Genomic DNA, 27,462 nt, shown 5'->3' on the forward strand with positions numbered 1-27,462 from the left:
ATTCTCATATTAGCATACGTTATTGTTTTGCTTAGGGGGTTGATGGCTGTCGACTTTCAACTAGGTTGCATATGAATTTGAATACATGAATGATTTTAATACATAGCATTTTTAAAAATCATAAATTGATTTAATTAACATGGTACACTAATTCACATAAGAATACATTTATATGCAATTGAGTGTTGAAAGAATTACAGTCCTACAATAAAGGTGTGAGGTTTTCTCTTTCATTCACACAACCATTCCCTCTTTTAGAGGGAATGATTGTGTGAATTTTTTTTTTTTTTTTTTTTTTGGCTGATGCTGCATAAGCTTTCTTGCATCACATGCCACTACTACTACTATTTTTGATTAGGCCAATATATCTTATGAGCTGCATGGGTAAAATTTTCGAAAGGATGGTTCAAACTAGGCTCACTTACATCGTGGAGTCACAGAATGTTCTTCCAGATCATCATTTCGGATTTTGGAAGAACAAATCAACTCTGGACATACTTATCAAAGCTGAATCTCGTATCCGCAATGCCTTTGACACTACTTGGCATTGTGGGATTATTATGGACCTTTACTATCTGGGGCTTAGGAGGTCATTTGCCAAAAATAATTCAAAATTTTCTGCATTTGCATTCTTTTCAGGTCCAATTTTGGGACACTAGATATCCCAAAAACTCTTACATGTACGGAGGTGGCTACCATTTCCTGTCAGTCTCAATGTATGAATACCATCGAACAGCAGCTCCAACTTGTCATTACCAAAATATAATCCTGGACTGTACAGAATGGCTACCGACTATCAGAAAAGAAATGCACTATCACTCATTTTTGCAAGAAACAAGCTCTCCATCCCTATCCTGAACTACAAATAAACAATATTCCAATCCCCTTATTAGTACTGTTAAATTTCTTGGACTGATATTAGACAGCAAGCTGAACTTCCAAGCTCACACTCTCATTTAAGAACTACTTGTCTAAAGCATTTGAATATACTGCGATCAGTCTCATCAATGTCATGGGGAGCTGATCGGTATACTCTACTGCAGGGGTGGCCAACAAGTCAATCTCGGCTTTAATTTCGGTCGATCACGGCGAACTTTAAATATATATAAAAAATATTAGTCAAAATCTAAATGTTATTATTATTATGTGCCCCACTATATATGCTTATTATAAATCCGTTGAACCACGTGACTACTCTTGTTGCCGCGCAGCCAGCTAGGGCCTCTTGTGAAAATTCACAGTTACATTGTGGAGAGCATAATGTCGAATTCTTATTTAGCTTACTTAATATTAATAACTGGACAGTACTAATACTTTAATTTAATACCCTTTGATTTAAAATGAATACTACAAAAAAGAGTAAAACGTATCATTTTCATCAAGAGTGGGAAATAGAATACTTTTTTGTAATGATAAAAGAAAAATGTTATTGTTTCATTTGCAATGCTTCCGTGGCTATACCCAAAATAGGAAATTTAGAAAGGCACTTCAAAACTCCATGGTAAATACCAATAGGATTTTCCGCCTAATAGTGACCTTAGAAAAAAATAAATTAAAACAACTTAAATTCAAATTCACGCTACAAAATTTCTTCATGACACCTAATTTACAATCTACAGCAGTAACTGCAGCATCATTTAAAGTGAATCATCTTCTTGAAAAAAAATTCAAACCATTTTCTGATGGTCACTTCATCAAAGACACATTTTTAGGAATAACAGATTCTCTTTTCGAAAATGTTAAGAACAAAAATGTAATTAAAAGTGCTATTCAAGATCTGCAATTATCTCGAAATACAGTGATGCGATGCATCGAAAAAATTATTAAAAATGTGAGCGAACAATTGTGTGCTCATATTGCTAATTGTGTCTCCTTTTCTGGATGAATCTACAGACGTCAGTGATACAGCTCAATTGCTCGTTTTTCTTCGTAAGGTTTTCAATGATTGTGCCACTAGAGAAGAACTGCTGGGTATGGTTTCGTTAAAAGAAAGAACTAGAGGTCTTGATATATTTAATGCATTCAAAAATTTTATTGAAAAAAAAAAAAAAATTACCACCATTTAAGCTCTTATCAGTAACAACAGATGGAGCTAAAACAATGACGGCGCATCTTAACGGATTCATCACATTGTGCCAAGATGAATTCCCAGATTTTTTGAGTTACCACTGTATCATCCACCAACAAGTGTTAGCCAGCAAAAGATTAAATACTAAAAGTGCTGTGGACATAGCTTTCAAAATTGTGAATTCCATCAGAGGACTTCTTCTCTTCAAAGGAGACTTTTCAAAATGCACCTCGATGAAAATGAACCAGATCTGATATTACACACAAATGTGAGGTGGCTGAGTTGGAGTATGTTTCTACAGAGATTTCGAAATTTGCTGAATGAAATTTTAAAAAAAAATGTTGATCAAAGGGGGAGGAGATGATTATCAGCAGCTACAAGATACAGAGTGGTTGTGTGATCTGAATTTGGGATTAGTGACATGATTAGTAGTATTTCTGCATATAAATATCAATTTTTGGCAATGGCTAAGGATCTCAAAGAAAAAAAATTCAATCATTTTGCAAATATACAAGTTCATTATCAACAGCTACATTGTTCAGTATAGTTCTTATCCATTTAATATCGACTTAGATACAAAACAAATTGCAGAAAAAATCGTTGAGATTTTTTACATGGAGAAAATATTACTTGAAAATGAAATTATTACATTGCAAAACTATATCTTCCTAAAAGCCAGATAACCAGAAAAAGACCTTTGGAAATATGTTTGCCGAGAAAAGTATTCAAATGTAAAATAATGCAGTAAACTTTTAAATTTCTGTTTTGGTTCCACATATCTATGTGTATCGGCTTTTTCATATTTGAAACAAACAAAGACGAAGACTCACTCTACTCTTATGGACTTGTATACAGAAGATTCTTTACGGTTGGCCTCATCACAGTATGTCCCCGATTTTGAAAGCTTGGCAGATGACATGAAGACACAAACTTCACATAAATTAAAAATTTGTATATGTATGAATTTAAAATAAGAATTCTGAATTGTATTTAATTTTAAAATTTATAAACAACATTTTTCAATTTGTGTTGATTAACTTTTTTAACCGTGTGCAATGAAATTCTTGAGATGGTCGATCGCTGCACATTTTGAAGAAAAAAAGTAGATCGCATCACAAATTCAGTTGGTCACCCCTGCTCTGCTGCATCTGTATAGAACTTAATAATCCATTCACAGCTAGATTATGGTTTTTCAGTATATGACTCTACCAGAAGCACTACTTTACAATGTCTAAATATCATCCAGCATAGTGCTCTGAGGACTGCGTTTGGCACTTTTAGGACTTCTTCAATCCAAAGTCTCTATATTGAAGATTCCCCATTACATCTTCGTAGGAAAATATTACTGCTCCAATATGCTGCTAAACATGATTTACTACTAGTGAATCCATTCAGGAATATTTTTATAATACTTGGTGGGATTTGTTCTATGAGAGCAAACCAAATGAAAATAGACTTGCTTCACTCAGGATTAAAGAGCTTATTCAGAGTTGGAATATTGATTTAAGTGATACTTTTCAGTACACAACTGCTCCTGTTCCACCTTTGACATATGTTTCTGCATCTTACGATGTACATTTTCTTCAGTGGGGGAAAAATGTCATACCTTCTTGCAGTATCAGGCATTTGCACTCAGCTCACGCTACTCTGAACTCCTGTGTCATTAAAATCTATACTGATGGATTGAAAACTGCCAGTACAGTAGTGCTGCTGCAGTTTTTCCTTCATTTACTGCTACAACCTCACTGCCATTAGCCTGCAGCTTCTTCACTGCTGAATTATATGCCATCAATTTAGCACTTGGTAAAATTATTGAGCTTTCCATCTCACCTGCCTGCCATAAGGACGAATTTTTCATCTTCCCATCCTATCTTGAAATGCATTCATTCCCAGTTAATCTCCTGCAGCGTGTCCAATCAGTCAATCAATTTTTGCTGGATCCCTTGTCATTCTGGGCATTCCAGGAAATGAAAGTGCTGATATTGCCGCTAAACATCCTCAACCCACTTTCTCACAACATCCTCAGGTTCCTTACAGTGACTATAAGCCTTTCATTCGCAAAGCATGCTACATCGACTGGTCACAGATCTGGAAAAGTAACACCAATAATAAACTTTACCAGATAAAACAAGATCCAAAGCTGTGGCTCTCTAGCTTCCGTTGAAATGGAAGAGAGTGGTATTGGCAAGACTCAGAATTGGACACACTAATCATACACATCTCTTCCTACTATTAGGAGAAAACCCACCTCGGTGTTCATCCTGTTAGGCACAACTTACAGTCTGTCATATTCTGGTTGATTGTCCCTTACATTCAATGATCTACTCTAACACATTTCAATTTCTCTCTCTGTCCACATTGAACATCTCTCATGATTTATCTCACTTCATAGGAAATGAATAGAACATGGAAGAACTTTTGATGTACCTAAAATATATTGATCTGTACAGGAGCATATAATTTAACTTCTATAACTATATGTTGCCTGTAAATAAACAATGAGCAGACACAATTTGACCTCGGTAGCCCTTATGTCATTAAGCCCAGTACTAACAACAACAGCTCTTCGAAAATGTTGAAATGGAATCATTTTTGAGAGATGCTTGACAAGTATTACAAGCCTTCATAGGCTTGTAATAATTTTTGTTAAAAATTTTTGTTCAAATTCTTTATAGGAATTACAGTCGTGTTCGACGTTCTTGTGAATGATTTCATGCTGGACTACCTGTTGAAACCTGTGGAAGGTCTACAACACGATATTGAGGATTTTTTAGGAGCATTAGCCTTAGTTGCTAATGCTCCTAAAAACCAAATAACAAACAAAGAACAACAACAAGGGATCATTCGTTGTGCCAAAATTATTTATTGGCTCAAACTCTTATTAGCCTTATTTTCTTCTGAAAGTGAAATTTCCAACTTCTTAAAGAAAGTAGTTGCATACAGAGGTGGGTTTTGCATATTCTTTCTGCATCAAAAGAATGAATATGCATCTGTTGGAAAAAATGTGATAAATCCTATGAGGCAAGAGAAAATGACTGTAATGATAATGCAGATGAATGTAAAACTGGGGAAGGGCTTGGAGAGACAAATGTCATGGAAATTCAAATTAAATAATGGTCAGATATGGACACTTAAGATACTGTCAAATGCTAACTGATGAGAACATCATAAGTATCAGGAGAGAAAAGGGGGATGAAGGTGGCCAAGAATAAAGATATAACAGTGATATTAAAGCTGCTGATGTTCTTAGCATGCATGATGAACTACATGATTTGGAAATCATAGTGGCATGGCTAGAGGCAAATTGGATATGGAAACGTAAAACTTTTGCAGTTAACATATTTGTAAACTATGATTTTGTAGAAAAAAAAAAATGCTACGAAGCAACAAAAATTGCATTTTTTAATTAATAGGAAAACTTAGTTTTATATTACTGTGCTGAACAGTATTTTATGTAATATTAATTTCATGATATTACTATAACATTGTGTACTCTGTTGTTCGTGTTTGGCATAATTAATTTGTCTAGTTACCAGTGATATTTTACTCTAGATGCACACATTATGTGACATGGATTTTTTAACTTTCTTAAAAAATACAGCTTCAGGCACTCTCTCACTCTCACACATGAGTTTCCATATTGGGGGAGGGGCACTGATTATTACATGAAAAATCATCACATAATATTGAGGGGGTACTGAAAAAGTTAATCCATATTATATAATGTGTGAAATCCTAAACTCAAAACTTTTATTGTTAATGTTTAGCTTCCATTTCACCCTTCCCCATTTAATGTTATTCCTCAAATTTTATGATGGGTTTACACACTAGTATTCAATATATATATTATATAGCAAAAAATTTAAAATTGTAGGTTTTGAGTAACTGGCTGCAGGAGGCCCTGAAGATGATTCCTGCCCAAAGTAGTGGAGGATCTGTTACGGCTACTCCAGAACAAATGGCAGAGTTTCATAGAAATATTGTCAGGTATGTTAATTAATTTGTTTAAAACAATTCCCCCCCCCCCCTCTTCTGACAGGCTTTATACGTGAGTTTTTCATGACTTGCTTTTTAACACATTTTATGTATTACTTTCCTGGCAGAGCAAAACTTGAAAGAAACAAAAATGAAAATATACACTCATCTCAGTGCCTTGTAAAGTAAACAACCTCTGACACCAGTAAGCATTTCCATTTGCTGAGTGCTTGTAATTATATGCAAGAATTGGCTTTACAAAGTCTAATGAAAAGTTTATTTTATTTATTATTATTTTTTTTTATGGCCAAACTTCTTCTATAATAAAGAATTAATAATAAAGGAATACTAAAATTCATATTTATACACTTTAATAAATATTTTTATTAAAGTGCATCAACATATATATAAAATTCATCAATATGAATTTTATGGAAGTTTGTTCCTGCTATCAACCACTCGCTGGCTAAAGGCACATCTATTCTACAATTTCTTTCCTCAATTTGAATTTATGGCCCACAGTGAGTCATCTGAGGAAGAATCCCATTACCATTGAACTTGCTCAATCCATTCAGGGTCTCATACACCTCGATTAGATCACCTCACAGTTGCCTAGTCTCCAGAAGCTGCAATTTGTAGAACTTATGCCTTTCTTGGTAACATCAACCCTTTGTTATTATTATCAGTTTATTACCCCGGGAAACTGTGGGTCACCCTGCGACAGCAATGTGCAAAGAACCACATGTACAAGAGTACATGCATGCTCGACCTGACATAATTACAGAGACGAACTTACAAGAGCTTGAAATAAAAACAAAGTTTGTAATAAACAGCATGATAAATGCAGCAGACAAAAAAAGTCCAGGTGTAGGTGAACATCATAGATTCAATGGCTGGTAACAGTTCTCAAGTATTTCCTTTCTGTAGAGCCTGTACTCACAGAACTTATCAGGGTATATGCCTAATTTATTGTAGAACTGAAGGCAATTGGCCACGAACATTTCCCTAAGGGAATCAATGTTTGTATGGTTAAGCCGCAGGGAGAAGGCAGGAGTCAGGGTCTTCTCCTCTTGTCTTCTTTGGCCCAGAGATTAATGGAGATATAGACAGAGCATCAATTCGACCTGTGATAAGCCGAGCTAGCTTGAGTGCATTTCTTTTTGTGATACAAAGTCTCAAGTGGTGCCTAGATTAACTTGGAGGATGGATCTGGAGATAGTAAAAGGGTGGCCCCCACCACCCTGTTCATCCATTTGAGCAACCACTATTCCAGACTGAGGTACTTTTTTAGGTGGGAGGCAGGAGCAGATGACCAATTTTCAGATGCGTAAATATCAATAATAATGCATTTCAGGATTAGAACAAAGCAGCGCTGACTGATGCACACCAACAAGCTCTTGATGCACTGCCCAAAGTGCCGCACATGTCTTCTGTCTCATCTTGACAAAGTGAGGCTACAAGGTGAGTCCAACATCCCATTTAAGGCCTAGATCTGTATGGAAAGTTATCCTTTCACCTCTAACAAAGATTTGAAAATCATTTTTGACTCTCTCTTTTTTTTTTTTTTTTTTTCTTTTTTTTTTTTTTTGTTATCAGTAGTTAAGCAGATTTGGAAGAGTTCAGATGCCGCCCAGTTGTGGCTAGATAGTTTTTCCAGTTTCATTATCTGTGTAGAGGCATGTTGATTAATATCAAAAATCTAATGAATATGATTTGAACTCACGTACAACTTCAAATCGTTGGCATAAAAAACAAAGTTAGAGTTACATGCTAGGAAAGTTTCCAAAACAGCTGTGAAGAGGATAAAAAAAAAAGAGAATAAAAAAGATAAAAGAGCATAAGTTAAAAGCACACTCCCCTGCAGGATGCCTCTTGTGATTTCAAAAGTACCTGGATGTCATTGACGGTAACAGATAGGTGTCTGGAAAGTAAAATTGACTTCAAGATTTGTAGCAAGGTATCTGCCAGACTGGTAAGATGTACACTTGATATAGATGTAGGAAAGGAAAAAACTGACTCGAGTAAATAATACAAAGGTCTTTGAAATAACAGAGGAGGAGAAAAAGGTATGTACTGGAACTTAAGAACAAGTTTGAGCTTCTGCAGACTGCTCAGGACCAAGATATTGACGAGGAATATTACAACTTTCTGAAAGTGATAAAGCCCAAGAAACCTATAGGGAAACAGAAATCCAAAGAAGAAAAAATTAGTCAAGAAACACTTGTCATGATGAACCAAAGACGACAAATGAAGAGCAAGAAAAACACTGACAGGGAGAAAATTGAGTATACTGAGTTATGCAAAGCCATTAGAAAGAGACTCAGAGAGGACATAAGAAGATTTAACACAAGAAAAGTAGAACAAGCATTAAGGGAAAACAAAGGATTTAAATCAGCAGCCATGAGCAGTAATACAGAAAGACAAATGATACTGAAACTAAAGAATAGCGATGGTGTACTTATAAACAGCAGAGAAGGCATAATTCAAATAGCAGAAGACTACTATAGAGAATTATACAAGGAGCGAGGGAATGATACCAGCAGTGGGGAACATGGATTGCAAAGTAACAACACATACGACATACCCGATATTCTTCCTGATGAGGTAGAACATGCATTGAAGAAAATTAAGAATCGGAAAGCCCCGGGGGAAGATGAAGTTACTGTAGAGTTGTTAAAATTGGGAGGAAGAGACATAACACAAAAACTGGCAAGGCTCTTCACAAAGTGCATTCGAAAAGGTGTGATGCCTAAGCAGTGGAATAATGCAATCATAGTTTTGCTGCATACGAAAGGAGATAAATCAGAAATTGGAAATTATAGACCAATTAGCTTGTTATCCCATATCTACAAGTTGTTCACAAGGGTCATTACTAACAGATTAGAAAGAATACTTGATGAGAATCAACTGAAAGAGCAAGCTGGCTTTAGGACAGGATTCTCAACTGTGGATCACCTTCACGTAATATCACAGCTAATGGAGAAAGCAAATGAATATAAAACACCATTATGCCTAGCATTTGTGGATTATGTAAAGGCATTTGACTCCATACAGCATAAGGCAATGTTTCGGGCACTGGAAAGACAAGGCATAGATACTCCATATATTATGATTTTGAAGAAAATATATGAGAGTGCTACATCCTTTATTAGACTAGACAAAGACAGTAGCAAATTTAAAATCGAGAAAGGAGTTCTACAAGGAGACACAATATCTCCGAAGCTGTTTACTGCTGCCCTTGAGGAAGCTTTCAGAAGATTAGACTGGTCGCAGAAAGGAGTCAATGTGAACGGAGAGTACCTAAACCATTTACGATTTGCAGATGACATTGTGGTCATAAGCCACGATCCCAAAGAATTAGAGGAAAATCTTAATCAGTTATGCACAGTTAGTAAGGATTTTGGACTAAAGATGAATATCTAAAACAAAAGTAGTGATGAACAAGTATGCCACGGAAAGGGAAATAATGATTGAAGGAGCAGTAATTGAAAAGGTGGAGTCATATACTTATCCGGGACAAGTTATTAGCTGTAATAATGATAAATGGCTGGAAGTCAAGAGAAGAATAAATTTTGGATGGATAGCATTCAGGAAATATAGTCACGTACTGAAGAGCAATATCCCAGTTTGTCTGAAACATAAAATAATGAACCAATGTATACTCCCCACCATGACTTATGCTAGTGAAACTTGGGCACTCACCAAAAGAATGGAAGAGAAGCTAAGAACTACACAGCGAAGAATGGCACGAATTATATTGGGAATCAGACTGTTAGATAAGAAGATAAACACATGGATTAGGCAGCAAACTCAAGTAAAGGACATTCTTATCAAAACTAAAGAACTAAAATGGTCTTGGGCAGGACACATAGCTCGGAGACATGATGACAGATGGACTAAAAAAATAACAGAATGGTACCCAAGAGGAGCTAGAAGAAAACCTGGAAGACAAAGGCGGAGATGGATAGATGAAATTCATGAGTTTTTGAGTAGTAAATGGATGGCCAGTGCTCAAAACAGAAGGAACTGTAAAGTTGCTGGAGAGGCCTTCATCCTGCAGTGGATTGAAAATGGCTGATGATGATGATCTGCCAGACTGAATTAGTGCTTAAGTATGGGAAACAGAGATGGAAGGTATATTCTGTCATATGCCAATTTAATGTTGAGGAAGATGTCAATCTGGGATTTCCTGTTGAGGGCATGTTGAATTCTGAAGAGGCTATCTAGAAGATTGGTGGTCTTTTTTTTTTTTTTATGTAAACCCCAAGCACGAGAGGTGTTAGAACCTATACTACTTCGTACCGTGCTTGGGCTGGAGGTTGAGAAGACGAAAGAAGATATTTGTTGACATTACACTTCAACTTCTGTAGACTGTAATTTTCAGGAAATACGTACGAAGGAAGTTTGTTCCAGAAAACGGCAGTTGAATGAATAAACGAGGAAGATAAAAAGTTGGTTCTGTGAGTTTGAAGTTGCACAGTAAATGGATGTTGGTAGCATATGTTCGGGCTGTTTTAAAAGAGAGAGCACAAATTATAGAAGCTAATTCAGCAGAACAGTGCCTGTGGAAGTATCTGTAGAAGAGGCATGCAGCAGAAACAGTACATCTATGAGACAGCGAGTGCAGAGATCTGAGATGAGTCGTTAATTAACCTAACTGCCCTCTTCTGAATGGAATCAAGAAGACTGAGAGAGGTTTTGGGGGCACCACCCCAGATGTGGAAACAATATTCCATGGGAGGGTGGATTTGCGATTTATACAGAGTGAGCAGCTGTTTGGAAGAAAAGTAACGCCGAGAGCGAAAGAGAAAACCAAGTTTTTTAGATGCAGAAGAAGCAATATTTGTATTGTGCCAAGAGAGATTAGAAGTTTGGGTAATCCCCAAAAGAGATATATCATTTTGCCTAGAAATCGGAGTGTCACTAAAGATAAGCATAGGAGCAGAAGAATCCTTTTTGCAAGATATAAGACAAGACTGAGTTTAAAAGGGTCGAAATCAACCAAGTTGTCTTTGCCCCACTGGAGAATTACCTGAAGATCGGCATTTAAGGAATTGATAGCAGATTTTCGAGAAGTTCAAGCTGATTGTGCAGGACAAGGTTTCTCAAAATGGAAAGTGGAATGCAATGTGCTATCATCGGCAAAACTATGGATAGGATTTCCAGTTAATGGAAGAAGGTCATTAATATACAAGAGGAAAAGAGTGAGGGAAAGAACTGAACCTTGGGGACACCGTCATTAGTGGAGAAGTTAGAAGACAGAGAGCCATCTACCATCACCCTCAGTGAGCGATCAGAGAAAAAACTGAATAACCAATTACTAAAAACAGTTGGCAAACCATAAGATGGAAGCTTGTTTAGAAGACCTTTATGCCAAACACAATCGATAGCCTTTGAACTAATTCAATGGAAAGTTTCACCGAACCTTTCCATTGAATTAGTCCATAAATGGGTAACTTAAGCCAGAATATCACCAGCGGATCGACACTGACGGAATCCATACTGGCGATCGTTGATCAGACGGAAGGTTTCTAGGTAGTTTAAGAGTTGGCGGTTAATTTATTTCTCCATTACTTTAGAGAGAGTAGAAGTAATTGGATGGGAGGGATTTGTCACCCTTTTTAGGAACTGGCTGGATATGAGCAAATTTCCAAGCAGAAGGAAAAACACCTTTGGAATAAGAAAGTGAAAAAAGGTGGCAAAGAATAGGAGTAAGTTCAGGAACACAGGTTTTGAGAACAAGTGGAGAAATACCATCGGGACCTGGAGCTTTCTTAGCATCAAGATTCGTCAAAATCCTTTTGACGGAAGACCACAGGAATTGAATGGAGCGTGTTGGGAATAGTGAGAGGCGTTTTACAAAGATCGTTAATGCATGAGTTGAAAGAAAAATGGGATGCTAGCAGGTCAGCTTTATCCTTGGCTGAAGTGACAACAGAACCATCTGGTTTGGACAGAGGTGGGAGCAGAGATGGGCAAAAGTTGTGGTCAAAGCTTTCGCAAGAGACCAGAATGCTCGGCTACCACATTAGGGCAAAAAGCAAGTTTTTTACTCTTAGCCTGTTCAAACTCCAGTTTGGACTGGAGTTTGAACAGGCTAAGAGTTAATAACTGCTTTACAATTGTTGCGAGCTTTGGTGTAGGCAGAAAATGAAACTGAAGAATTAGAAACAAGCCAATTACAATATGCAACATTCTTCTCTTGAACAGCCTTAGCACATTTAGTGGAAAACCAAGGTTTAGATAAAGGACGGGATTTTAAAGTGGAATGTGGGATAAAGGATTTCATTCCTGCAAGAATAATTTCACTGACACGATCTGAGCAAACGTTGACATCAGAACTTTTGAAACAGTAATCCGACCAAGGAAAAGAAGAAAAAAGGTCTCGCAGGTCATCCCATTTTGCATTCTTGTAATGCCAAACATCACGAGGTTGGGAATAGCCATGAGATATTGGATCAAAAGAATCATACAGCGAATAATTTTGCCATCTGAGATGAGCAGTAGTTGAATCAACCAATAACTGAGATTCTGACAGAAAAAGTACATGGGGTTTGGCAGACTGCAAGTGGAAATGGACATCGTTGAGATTAGAATTGAGACCACGTATGTTTGTGAAATGAATTAGGAAGTGCTGGGAGGTTTAGATCTTTTCGCAGATAAGCTTGCTCTATTAGTTTGACAATTCATGGTGTATTCAATAGTAAGAAAAAGTGGGTGGGAAATGCTGTATGAAGTAATGAAATTTTTGGATATGGCATACACATGGTAAGAATATACCCAGATCCTTGACATAACGTGGCCTCGACAATGCTCCCCGCATACACACTACTCAAGACTCCCTCCAGTCACTATCTGGCAGAGTAGAGTTAACAAGATTATACTAGCTGATCTGGAAGCCTCCTAGAGAGTTACCAATAGGTTCGGTCCACTGTACTAACTAGCAGCCGGTCTGCGAACACCGTTGTAGAGCTGTACCCTCGAAATGTAAGGAATATTGGATCTCACCACGATGTTCATCATAACCTCAAAAGTCATCAATCATACTGCATGATGGAAGAGATGGGAAAGGGTTCCACCACTTCAACCCTCCAATAAGCAAAGTGGTGGTATTGCACCGGTTGATGAGAGTCACCACCTAGTACTGCCTGGTAACATAGAGGGGCGGCGTTCCTCCATGTGGTGTGGGTGCCACACCTCGACCACTGCTTACGTTGGTTCACACCTGGATGATCACCCACCATGTACTTGTGCATGGAGGTTATACCCAGGATTACTAACAGTCCCACCATCGTGAAGGTGCAAGCAGAGGATTTGGCTGTCACAGACTGTCCAGACTTCACCGAAATTGGGTCCACTTGACTTGAGTGTTACCCGAATATCAGTTCCATCTGCATTTTAGACTCCCAGTAAGGAAGTACAGCTTGTCTGGCATATCTGAGAGAATGTCTGTGACAACCTCAAAGTATGCTCATCTTCCAACTTTACTTTTCCCTCAAGATCTTGGAGAAGGTTGCCATGCCACCAGCTTTCTACTCGCAACACATTGAATGGAATATTCTGACTTTCTGCCTGTGTACACAGATTGCTTTAAGTGTGTGTAATTAGTAGCGTAACTAGAAAAGTGGGCCCAAATGCAAAGTTTAGTGTGGGTCCTCTGAAAATATTTGTTTTGGTAAAAATAAAAAATTAACAATACAATGGTAAACGTGTATTTAAAATCTTTATCAGTACAATATAAAAAGAAAAATAAAATTTTGTTTATTATTAATTCTGTAAATATAAAATTGAAAAATAAATTCTGAAAATTAAATGAAGTAATATATTGGCTTACGTAATTTAGAATGGTTTTCGTCTAGATTTGGCATTGGCGAAATCATTAATTAATTTATAAATGTTCATTCTTTCAGCTTCTTGCACTTTTATGCTAAGCATTGCTAGTGCTGATAGACATCGTTGTCCCATGGTGTTTCCCAAATAATTCTTAATTTTAATTTCGAGGAAGAGCGTTCTGCAATTGATACAGTAACCGGAATTGTAAAAAATAATATAAATAAGGAGTACACTTCTGAAAAGCTATCACTCATATCATAGTATTTTGCTATGACTAGTTCTGCAAATTCATCCGCTAAGGACAGGGTGTGCCATAGTTTTCATTTTAGTGACTTTACACAAAGTAGTAATTGCATTGAAAATGATTCTGAAAAGTCACTTTAAAATTTCTTTTGAACCTTCTCTGCATTTTTTATAATGGAATTTTTATCCATTGTATTAATTGAGTTGGAGTAAGAAATGCAAACAAGTCATAAAATGTATTTAGTCCTTGAAACATTTTGTGCAATTGGGTAGTCACTAAATCAATTACATGACAAAAAATGTTAATTTTCAAGATCAGTTCTGCATTTTCAAATCGTTAGTCCTCTGCCAATTCATCAAAATGTTTCTTCACAAATTGCGGCCCCTCCGTAGCCAGGTGGGTAGGAGCAGCAGTGCGTAGCACAAGCTTCTTGATTAGACCGGGGTTCGAGTCCATGACCACCAAATACGGAGGATGTGGAAAGGTCAGAGAATGACCACTGCATATCCCTAGAGCAATATGGCCTTAGTTGCTAAAAACCAAATAACATATCATGACATTAACAAATTGCCTCCATTTGTTTGAAAATTGACAAGATATATCCCATTTCTGTGCAATAGATTCATTTCTTAATTTCATTCACTGATTATACAATGGTTCTTTGCAAAATCATTGATGCTGAATATTATAGGTGCAATTATAAGTGCAATATACTCAATAAATGGGCCCCCCCTATTTAATTTTGGCCCCTGCAGTCACAAATACGTAAAAATTGTCCTGGAAGCAGCAGCTATGCTAATACCATTCCACCTCTATTCACTGCAGTTTCACTTATGCTGTGCAGCTAGCTAACAATAAATATGTTTCATGTGAAAAAATTATTGTTCATGGACATAGTAAATTTTATCATAAACATAATTAAAAAACTTACATTTTTATTCAATTAAATATTTTTTCTGTTTCGGGCAGTGGTCCCTCTTTCTGTCGTGGGCCCGAATGCACCACATTGGCTGCATTGGCAAAGTTATGCCACTGGGTATAGTATAACATCCATCTATCCAGCTTCCATGACCCCAGGTGCTGAGCGATTTAGTGATCAAGTGTCTTTGCCAGTAAATTTGCACTCTCTCTCTTGAAGAAATAAAATCATTTCCTTGTTTTCAGCATTATGCTAACACTCAATTAAATAATCTTCAGTAAAGAAAGCACTTTAGTAGATCAAGAGGAAATAACTTTCTTTCTTCTTTTAGTTTTAGTTTTTCCTTTTTAATACTAACCCACTACTGCTTCACAAAGGTGGCACAGCTCCTGCCTCCATGTGGCAGGCCCAGCAACCTGGAGGAGGGAAAGCTCTCCCTTGCAGAGTAAAAACAATTGGTCTGAATGTGTTGCAGCTAAATATCAAAAGACTGACAGACAGAATCTAAACTCCAACTCAAGAACAACTGATTGGCAGATTCTCACCATTTCTAGTGCAGAAATGCCTATAAAGCATAATAGGTACCCCCAAGACAGTTTGTCATTTAAGATCAGGAGACTTACTGGTTGAAGTTGCTACTGCTCAACACTCTGAGCAACTACTAAAACTAAAAACTTTTTGCAGAATTTGTTGCTGTTTCACCACATTTCCCTGAATATATCAAGAGCATCACTAAAATTCATTTTGCTTATTGGAGGCTTAAAGTGGCGAAACCCATGTTTAGTCACCAGAGCAAATGTTTCCGGCACTCCCCCCCCCCCCAATCTCCTTCAACCCATACACGGTATTGATACTTTTCATGTAAAAAAAAAAAAAAAAAAAGGGACCTCATCAACATGTCATATGAATAGCTAAAACAAGAACTGCAAGATCAAGGAGTCATCAATGTCAGACAAATTATGACAAAGAAACACAGCATATTAGTTCCTATTCAAACATAATACTCACTTTTGACAACCCCAAACCAACAACAGTGATCAAAACAAGTTACCTTAACTGCCGTGTTAAAGCTTACATTCCAAACCCTTATGCTGCTAAAGGTGCCAGATGTTTGGGCACTCACAGACAGTCTACAGGAAAGGCACCTGCGTAGCCGGGTGGGCAGGAGCAGCAGTGCGTAGCACACGCTTCTTGATTAGACCGGGGTTCGAGCCCGTGACCACCAAATATGGAGGATGCGGAAAGGTCAGGGAATGACCACCGCATATCCCTGGAGCAATATGGCCTTAGTTGCTAATACTCCTAAAAACCAAAATAACAAACAGTCTACAGAAGAGCAGCTACCTGTACTACATGTGGATCCACTGTGCACACTAATACTTTTTGCACAGCTACAAAACCCAGTTGTTCTAACTGCACAGAAGAAAATCTGGCTTTTTACAAATAGTGTCCCCTTTGGAAACATGAAAAAAAGAACCTACCAAGAGGCCAAAAAATACCAGTTCTGAATACTAATAAACCAACCTGTGCCCAAGTAACCAAAAGACGAATATCAATTGCAACCCAAATAGTTAGTGATAACCATATCACCGGGCGAATCGCTATCTGAGTGGGCAAGGTCAGTGTTGGCCACTGTACCAATAAAGCAAACAAAGTAAAGTAATATGCCAGTTACTGCACAACCAGATGCCACTCCAAGGCAAAACTCTACAGTACCTACTTCTTTTGATGCAAACCAATCAGATTGCATGGACTTAAGATGTTAGCTCACACCAAGATGAGCAGGTGCTAGAATTTTCCACTGTTGAGGGTTCTACTAAACCCAAATAATGCTTACATTTCTGCAGTGGAACTGGTAGAGGATATTGTAGTAATTTGAATGACATCCAAGACCTCCTTTCGCAATATGACTATTGCTTTCTGCTTACAGGAAACCAGTCTAGACCCACATATAACTGTTTCCCTTCATCAGCATGATCATGTTGTACACAACCCAAACAATCTGGCACATGGAGATTTAGCATTGATAATCAACACTCAGATACCCTTCAAATCCATCCCACTCAGTTGTGACACAAGTCAATATTAATTTTGACTAACTGTCATCTTTTCACTATAGTTGCCCCCCCCCCCAATCAAAATATAAGCTACGCCATCCGTTATGGGAAAATTAAAACATAGACAAATCATCAAAAATTACTAAATGAGAGTAATCAAATTGACCGGTACAGTTTGATTACTCTCAATAATAGCACACTCGCTCATACACATTTACCTACAGGATCTACTTCAGCTATCTCTCTCTCTCTCTCTCTCTCTCTCTCTCTCTCTCTCTCTCTCTCTGCTCATGGCAGTTTGCTTGGTAGTCACCATTACTCCACATTGATACAAGCATTCCCCACTTTTCTAACTGAACTGCCAAATGGAACTTTTTAAAAGCAAAATGGGATATATACAAGCAACTATCAATACTGGAAGAAAAGCAGGCCAACAAATATCCATAAACTTTGCCTCAGAATATATCTACAGAAATTTCCAAAGAGCTGCAAATCTTATCCACTTTAAGCAGGCTCAGGCAAAAGCAAAACGTATTAGGCAGACCAGCAAAAGGGAAGCTTGGAGGCATTTTGCCTCGACAATTACAAGAACTAGAAAAACACAAACGATATGAACCAAAATATAACATATGTACTCAAAACATCCATGCATCAACCTTCCCATACTCACTGTTAAAGGGCGCCTCCGTAGCCAGGTGGGAAGGAGCAGCAGTGCATAGCACATGCTTCTTGATTAGACCAGGGTTCGAGCCCGTCACCACCAAATACGGAGGATGCGGAAAGGTCAGGGAATGACCACCGCATATCCCGGAGCAATATGGCCTCAGTTGCTAATGCTCCTAAAAATCAAACAACAACAATAACTCGCTGTTAAAAGTTGTGATGTTACAAAACCAGTGGAGATTGCAAATACACTGGGAAATTGTTCATGAAAATCTCAGCTACATCATCTTACCCACCTCATTTTGACTCCGAATTAGCATCTAGTGGTGCATGCAGTTTCCCCTTCACAATGTCAGAATTGCACCATGCTCTAGCCACCACCAAACTCAATGCAGCAGGACCAGGTGGAATACATTTTATCATAATTAACACAATTTACTGAACCAGCCCTTAAGACACTGCTACTTCTCTACAACAGAATATTCAAAGAAAATACCTTCTTGGACAAATGCCATTGTGCTTATATTTTGGCATTTCTGAAAGACATCAATTAGTCCTCAGTCCAATAAACGCATATTTTTACAAAATGTCACCATCATTTTCTATGTACTCCTTCCATCTCTGTGTCAGATGCTGTATTCCAATTCAAGTCCTTACTCTTGCTCCAGAGAGCTTGACAAACTCTGTGCTTGAACTGGTCATCGTCTGCAAAATGGGTTCCATGGAGTGCATCCTTCAACGCGTCAAAGAGACGTTAGTTAGAAGTTGCAAGATCCAGACTATGAGAGGGATGAGAAAGAACAGTGCGCCCCAGTTTTGCAATGACTTCCATCGTGCATAGACTGGTGTGGGGTCATCAATTGTCTTGGAGAAGAATCGCATTAAGGTTTTTGTCCAGTTGAACTCTACAGACACAGGCTTTTGACATTTTCAGTGTTTCCTCGTATCAATCTGAGTAGTTTGTGGTGCTACGCTCCAAGAAGTCCACAAGCAAGAGGCTGTCCTTTGAACTTCTTCTTGCACGGTGAATTTTGATGATGCCACTCCATCGACTGTCTCTTCGTTTCAGGGTCATAATGGTGGATCCAGGTTCTTCACCTGCGACTGTGCATGAAAGAAAAACCTCTCCTACACACTTGTAGTTTTGGTGAAATTCCATACAGATGACTTTCTGAGCTTCTTTGTGCTCATGTGTCAGCATTTTCAGGAGCCACCGGGCACAAACCTTGTTGTAGCCTAGTTCCTTTATAATGGTTATCACAGCAGGTTTCCCTATCCCTACTACATCACACAATTCGTGTGTTGTTATGCAGCAGTCCTCTTTGATCAGGGTGTCAATCCGGCTCTTGTTGTTTGTTGTCACTTTCCCCTCTCTTAAAGCGTCTTACCCAACAACTGTACTCACATCTACAGTATTTTCACCATAAACAATTTTGAAACGTATATGGATTTCAATAGACGTCACTTCTTCCTTGGTAAGAAATTCAGTCACCACTCTTTGTTTGAAATATATATCTGTAATATCCGCCATTTTGAACTATCCATATGCTGCACTCAAGAGACCGATCACAGTGCCACTCAGATTGGTGAAACTAGAGACCTCTACTGACCACTCAGTGACACTTGAAATGATCTATGGTGCCATATTTGAAAGCAAAAAATTAGGAGGCATTGCTTTCATATGGTCCTCATACATATCTGCAACATTACCATCCTATTGCATTCACGAGCTGTATGAGCAAGGTCCTGGAAAAAATAATTAATTCCCACCTAACCTGGTTTCTAGTTCAAAATAACCTCCTTAACCCAGTACAATGTGGTGTCTGTGAAGGCAGATCCACTTTTGTACGAAAATAACACCATGTTATGGTACTCTTTGACACAGAAAAAGCCTTTGGTACAGCTTTGTCATATTGTATAATGCGAAACCTATATGATCTAGGACTACATGGACATCTGCCACAGTTTATCAGAAACTTCCTACATCACTGCTCGTTTCAAGTCAGCATTGATAACCGGTTATCTTCAAATTTTATCCAGTAAGGTGTCCCACAAGGTTCAGTGCTAAGTGCCACCTTATTTAACATAATAATGAATTCAATAGCACATGACCTACTACAAGCACTGTCCACTACTCTGTTATGCCAATGACTTCAGTATCTCCTGCCATTCCCCTGATATGCAAATGATAGAAAGACAATTGCAAGGTGCCATCAACAAAGTTGTTAAATGGTTCCAAAACAACGGTTTTTGCCTCTCACCCAAAATGACTGTTGAATATACTTCTGTAGGAAGCGTAACCTATCCAGACCCGGAACTTCACCTATAAAATCAGATCATCCCAGTAGTTCCTAGTGTCTGCTTTCTTGGTGTGGTTTTTTGACCAAAAACTTATCTTTCTTGAATGTATAAAAGAGCTCCGGATTACTAGTCTGAAAAAACTGAACATCTTAAAAGTACTATCTGGCACAACACGGGGAGTCGACAGTTACACACTACTGCATTTGTACCATGCATTAATATGGTCATGTCCAGACTATGGCTCTGCAGTCTACAGCACTACTAGACCAAGTGCTTTACGTTGGCTTGATCCCACCAGACGAAGTTCCCTTCATCTTGCACTAGGGGCATACCGTACATCACCAGATCAGAGCTTATATGCCAAAGCAGATAAAACCTCCTTTCATCTATGCAGACAAATGCTTCTGTTAAACTGCACGGCAAAATTCAAAGGACAACCAGACAACCCTACTCAGAATGGACTTTTCTCACCCAAATGGGAGAACCTTTACATAGCTTACCCATCAATAGGGATATGCTTTCATTTCCTGCTCACTGACTGGCAACTTGACCTTGGTAAGATACATATTGCCTCACGTACAGTCCCACCTTGGACATATCATATAGCACCTTGTGACCTTTCATTCAAAGCATGGGGAAAACACATCTTATCCCACCAGAACATACTGCAAATTCACACCGCATTGAGAACCCAGCATGCCCAGTACGTGCCAATCAATACGAACAGATCTAAAATTAACAATCATGTTGGTGCAGCAGCATTATTTCCCAACATTACCATAGCCAAGAAACTCCCTATTGAATGTAGCACCTACACTGCAGAACTCTGGACTATCCACGTACCCTTAAATTTCACATTCTCAGCACAGGGTTTTACATTCTCATGCACAGGGTTATTTATACAGATCGCATTAGTGCTATCCAGCAGAATAAAAATCATAATAACTCTTTAGTCGTACAGATTTAGATACCATGACCAAGTTAAATAAGAACAAACAACAGTTTCTCTTTAGTTGTATCCCTAGTGAAGTTGGAAATGCTGCCAAAACTGCTTCAGATCCTATAAATCAATCCTTTAGTGTACCGATCTCAGATTACAAGTTAATTATAAAGAAGAGATGTAACATCTAACAAACTCAAGTTGGTAACAAACTACTCCATATAAAGAAAGGTCTCAAACCATGGAAATTCAGTATAAGTGAGAACAGACATGAAGAAGTCTATTCTCACGAATAGGCCATCTAACTAAGACATCTTTATCTGCTTGCAGGCACTAATCCACTACGGTGTACAAACTGCAACACCAAGCTGTCCTATATGTACTCATGGATTGCCCCATAAGGGTGGAATTCGGGATCATTTAGATTCAAATGGAATTCTGAAGAATGCACAGCATGGTTTTTTAAAGGAAAAATCATGTTTAACAAATCTGGTTAGCTATTTTGATGGGTCACTCATGAGCTGGATTTATGGAATAATTTCAACATTGTTTATTTAGATTTCAGCAAAGCATTTGACTCAGTCCCCCATGAGCAGTTTTTAAGCTGGAACAGGTTGGAATCACAGGGAAAATCCTTAGATGGATAGCAGGATGCAGAGGATTGTGATTACGTTTATTGTTCAGATTGGGTTAATGTAAGAAGTGGGGGTTCCCCAAAGATCAGTATTGGGACCGCTGTTGTTTTTTGATTTTCTTGAATGACTTCAATGAAGGGATAAAGTGTGTGATGTCTAAATTTGCAGATGTAAAGATCAGTAGAGTAGTTGATGATCACCACCAACCAAAGCTTCTTCGGAGTGACCTAGTTAGACTTCAAGGATAGTCAGAAAAGTCTTTAATTCTGCAAAATGCAAGGTCCTACACATGAGAAACAGCAACCCCAAAATAACTTATACAATTGGTAGAGTTGAACACTAAAGTAAGTGGTGGAAGAAAGGGGCTTGGGAGTTACGATACGGTCAGACATAAAGTTCTCCGAGCATACTAGACAGGTTGCAAAGACGGCCCATGGTGTCGTATCGAACATTTGCTAGTAGAGATAAGGACGTCATAATCTCATTATATAAGACTATTGTTAGACCACACCTAAAAAAAAGACATTGAGCTTCTTGAAATGGTCCAAAGATGAGTAACTCGCCTGGTTAGATCAGCGAAATGGCATCCATATGAGGAACGACTTCAAATATGTAGGTTGCACAACTTGAAAACTAGACACCTTAGAGGAGATTTGATTGAGGTGTTTAAGGATCTCAGTGGCAAAAGTAAAATGAATGAAGACAAAATTTTTATAGTTACAATTGATTCTAGAACTAGAGACCATAAATTCAAGTTACAGGGGAAGTTTAGACTGGATTGCAGGAAGTTTTATTTTAGCCATAACGCTTTCAACGCTTTGTTATAAATTATTGGAATAAGCTACCTCTGGGAGAGGAGAAATGCATAAGTTGTCTATTTTCTTTTCTTTTATTATTTATTTCATATACTATTGTGTGTGTGTGTGTGTGTGTGTGTGTGTGTGTGTGTGTGTGTGTGTGTGTGTGTGTGTGTGTGGTGCAGCATAAGCCTAAGGCTTTCTTGCACTATATGGCAATTACTAATACAAAATACAACAGTGACCAACAAGCTATGTTTAACTCTTTTCCATGACAAACACTTTCAGTTTTGCGGACCTCCTAGCAGATACACCTGTACAATGCAGTGTAAACTTGAATGACGTTTATTCAGATAAAACTATGTATTTAAGATTACCATAAGTGCATTATAGCCTTGTTGCCCTTGTACCATAAAGCCTATAAACACACAAACAAAAGAGCTTCCACAAGAAAGTGGCATATATATCGCTGAACTGTTTGCAGTAGAACTAGCCTTGATCATATAAAAGTTAGCAACAATAATAAAAGATATGTGATATGCACAGATTCATCAAGTGTGCTACAGGCCTTATCAACACTGAGGAGTAATCTTCATCTGCCCTGCATGTGGATTCAGCACATGCTTTGTTCCTTTTTTTTTTTAAGTTGAATCTGAAATCTGCTTCTGCTGGATTCCAAACCATATTGGCATCAGGGAAAATGATCTAGCTGGTAATGCTGTAAAATCGATAATCCCATTAATAACTGGTATACAGGTAAACAGTACATAACAAACTATACTCCCAGTTGTAAGATTATTGGCACAGACAAGCCACAAATAAACTAAAGCAGATTAAGCCTGTAATCAAACAATTGTATGCAGTTTTGAAATTGAGGAAGTTCTTGCTGCAATCTGCATAGTTCACAGACAATCTGACACACTCTTTTCTACTGATGGGTGGGTCATATCATATAACCAGCATTCATATTTTTATGGAATGCCCTGTTTTTACAAATGCATGACATTTATGTTGTATGGATTTTATTAGTTTGACAGAACCATTTACATTCAGCCAGATTTTAGGTAATAGAGCCAATATGTCTCAAGTTTTTACCACTTAATCTGGAAAATGATGCAAGAAAGCAAACTTAGAGCATTGGCCAATGAAAAAAAATAAAAAATAATAATAATAAAAAACCCTACCCACCTCACCCATCCATTTCCTCCAAGTATTTGTCTAATTATAACTTGAATTTTTTCTACCTACCCACTTCCACAATAACAGATGGAAACTTGTTCCAGTGTTCAGCCACCTGAAGGCAAACTTCCGCACATCTATTCTACAACCATTTGTCCTCAATTTGAATTTAAGTCCCTTCTTGTGCATAGTCTCAGTGAGAGAAACGACGCCATCAACAATGAGCTTACTCAATCTATTCAAGGCCTTAAACACCTCAATATGATCTGCCAGGTGTCTAATCTCTAAACACTGCAGTTTGCAGAACTGAAGCCTTTCTTTTTCTTGTTAAAGGAATCCTATTGTTCTCTTCATCAATTTCATTACCATTCTTTGCACCTGTTCGAGTTCTACATCCTTCCTAAAATGATGCCTCCATACCTGTATACAGTACTCAAGATGCAACCTGACCATGGCTTGTAGTGTTATACTTCAACTGCCACTTCCAAGCCCACCTGCCTTATTTCCATTGACTAAAAATTGTATCCATAGTTTTGCTGATGATATTACATTGCATTCTATCTTCCAGTTTGAGAAACTTTGCCCTGCACAATCAGCTTTATCTTCTAAAACTCAGTCCTGTCTTATATCTCGAAAACAGAAGTATGCTGCTCTTGTGTTTATCTTCAGTGACACTCAAATCTATCTCTAGACAAGATCACATATTTATATTAGCGATTACCTGACTTCTAATCTCCCTTGACCTAAGCACATCACAAATATTGCTCCTCTGCATCTATTAATCTGGGTTTTTGTGTTTTTTTGAAGTATTACTTTTCTTCCAAACAGTTACTCACTCTGTACAAATCTGAAATCTACCCCTACCATGGAATATTGTTCCCACATCTGAGGTAGTGGACCAAACTACTCTCTCAGGCTTCTAGACTATTCAAAAGAGGGCAATGCTAATGACCTATCCCTTATACATTCTCTTCACATTCTGATTTATAGACATTCTATTTCTACTGCATGCCTTTTCTGTAGATACTTCCATGGCCACTATTCTTCTGAATTTGCATTTATAATTCTAAACCTCCCCCCTTCTATTTTTTTCAAACTCATAGAACCAACTTTTCTTCTTCTTTGCTTATCCTTTCGTCTTCTGTTTTCTGGCACAACCATCCTTCACATGTATTTCCCAAAAATTAGTCTACAGAAATTCAAGTGTAATGTCAACAGGTATATCCTGTTTTTTTCACCTTGAACCCACATACAGTACTATGCACTATAGGTTCTAATACCTTTCATGTTTGTGATATTCATAAAATAAAATATATGTATATATATTTATATGTTACATATATGTTTAGTATAATAAAAATATATGGTATTTTCAACCAGCGTCTGTAATCATTGTTGTTGACTTTTTCCCACCTGATATCCTTTCTGTTTCTTATATACAGGGACAAAGTATGCAGTGATATACTTTGTCCATTTATGTAGAGGACAAAATATGTTATCCCATTATTACTGTCTGTTATTTGTAGATTTCACCATAAGCAGAATATACACCAATGAGCCAAAACCGCTCGTACCCGGCAAGGCATGGATGCTACAAGATTTCTAAATGTGTCTTGTGGTATCTGGTACCAACACATAACCAGCAGATCCTTTAACTCCTGTAAGGTCTGTTCAGTGTGGTTGAGACTCCATAGATTGGAGTTGCTATTCCAACACAAACCATGGATGCTTGATGGTATTGATGTCTGGGGGATTTAGAGGCCAAGGCAATATCTGTAAGTCTTCCTCATGTTCCGCAAACCAGTCTTGAACAATCTGGGCGGTGTGGTATGGTGCATTACTCTGCTGAAAGACGGCACCACCAGAGGGGAAGGCCATTGCCATGAAAGTGTGTACCTGGTCAGCAATAATGTTTAGGTAGGTGGTAGACATCCGAGTGCCCAGCACATGGATGATTGGAACCATGGTTAGCATGGGCACTCAGGGCGGCCTGCAGCTACACAGCCCTATTTTCAGCACGGTTCGATGTATTGTGTGTTGTGACACATTACTCCCGTCACCAGCATTCCAATTACCAGCAAGTTGCACCACAGTTGCCCTTCTGTTGCCAAGTACCAGCTGGGAGAGCCTTCGCTCACCTTGAGCATTGATGAGCTGTGGTCGTCCAACATCTCACCAGCGGTTCATGGGTTCCCCCTCCTCGGACCACTTTCAGTAGGTACTAACCACGGCTGACTGTGAGCATCCCACCAGCCGTGCATTTCGGATATGCTCTGACCTAGTCGTCTGACCATTACAATTTGGCCTTTGTCAAACTCGCTTAAGTCCGCTGCCTTTCTCATCTGAAGAACAAGAGTAACACTGTTTAACGGAGCTCAGTATCGGGTGTTTTTTATACTATGTCCCAACCCACATATGTGCCATTGTTCACCTGCAGTTAGGCGCCTCCGTAGCCAGGTGGGAAGGAGCAGCAGTGCGTAGCATACGCTTCTTGATTAGACCGGGGTTCGAGCCCGTCACCACCAAATATGGAGGATGCGGAAAGATCAGGGAATGACGACCGCATATCCCGGAGCAATATGGCCTTAGTTGCTAATGCTCCTAAAAACCAAATAACAACAACATCACCTGCAGTTGCTTCGATTTGTATAACAACTCGCTGGTCATAATGTTTTGGTGCTTCGGTGTATGTTATATGAGCTTAAAGGTTTATTAAACAAAATAGCATTTTAATTAAAATTTTTAAATATAAGAATAGATAAAAAGATGTAAGTAGACTTTGAAATGGAGCAGATTCATAAAAGCAATTTTAACCTGATATTACATTTTCACTATTTTTAGTGCCCAAAATGTGAAGACCGTGTTAACATCTCTAAAAGAATTCTCAAGACTTTATAGATAGAAATGAAAGATGACGATTTAGGAATATTTTGCAACTGAACCTAGTCACGGTTAAGTGATAGGTATTTATATGCTCAAAGATGTGGACTTATTGAAGTTATATATGTAAAATTAGTATGTTTTATTATCAACGATGGACCAACAGAAAAGAGTGATTCTTTGTAATATTTCATGACATTGCCCTTTCTTCTCAGAAGCATGTGAATATGAGCTTATGTCACCTTTAATAGTCTTCCCAATGAACATTACAGATGTTTTGGAACTCACCACATTTATTATTATTACAGCTGTCTCCACTGTGCTTATTATAGTCACTTGGTTTTATCATCCAACCAAAAGTTATTATTTGGAGCATGTGCCATCTTATAAGTTTGATAAAAGAACAAATTTGTCTTCATTTGGACTTTATCTGAAATTTTGAAATAGTTAAAGAAATTAAATCACCATTCTTAAATTTTTTTTCTGCTACAGATATGCATCTTGAGGGAGTTAAAACAGAAACATGGATGTGTTATACAGTTTACTAGGTCTGATCATTATCCATTCTGATTTTTAACATGATATATTCTGAACTATTATAAAGTGATGAAGAAGAATATATTGCTGCACATCTTCCATCCTCTTTAATAAAGAGAAAAGTTCAGTGTGTATTTGTGAGCATACCAATAATTGGTATCTAATTACATATGATTAGAATACCATCAATTTGTGTCTTAAAATTATGGAATTTTTAGCACCCAGAAATTACACTTCAGAGATGGGAAGCAAAAAAAAATAATAATAATAATAAGTAAATAAATATTTCAGTTGTGCCTCTTTTGTTAATATAAAACAAATGATGAAACTGAATTGTTACTTAAATATGATTTGGACTACTTAAGCACATCAATTCTGGTGTAAATTTTATTAATGAAGTTATATTACTAATTGTAATTCAATTTTCTGTATAT

At 37.8% G+C, this 27,462-nt stretch overlaps 1 protein-coding gene across 2 annotated transcripts in view; it reads left to right on the plus strand.

Annotated features, from left to right (window-relative positions):
• The window catches only part of LOC150074954 (transportin-3-like), a 742,971-nt gene extending 716,105 nt beyond the window's left edge, over positions 1 to 26,866 (plus strand). For both annotated transcript variants that reach the window (XM_090388987.1, XM_090388988.1), the window contains 2 exons: positions 5,943 to 6,055; positions 26,453 to 26,866. In XM_090388987.1, coding sequence (XP_090245113.1) covers positions 5,943 to 6,055; positions 26,453 to 26,513 — 174 coding nt within the window. In that variant the 3' untranslated portion in view covers positions 26,514 to 26,866. The remainder of the gene's footprint in view (positions 1 to 5,942; positions 6,056 to 26,452) is intronic.
• The last annotated feature ends 596 nt before the right edge of the window (positions 26,867 to 27,462 follow it).

The sequence above is a fragment of the Mastigoproctus giganteus genome, chromosome 14, assembly GCF_048544385.1.
Source record: "Mastigoproctus giganteus isolate SK-2022 chromosome 14, ASM4854438v1, whole genome shotgun sequence".
In the NCBI taxonomy this organism is placed as follows: Eukaryota; Metazoa; Arthropoda; class Arachnida; order Uropygi; family Thelyphonidae; genus Mastigoproctus; species Mastigoproctus giganteus.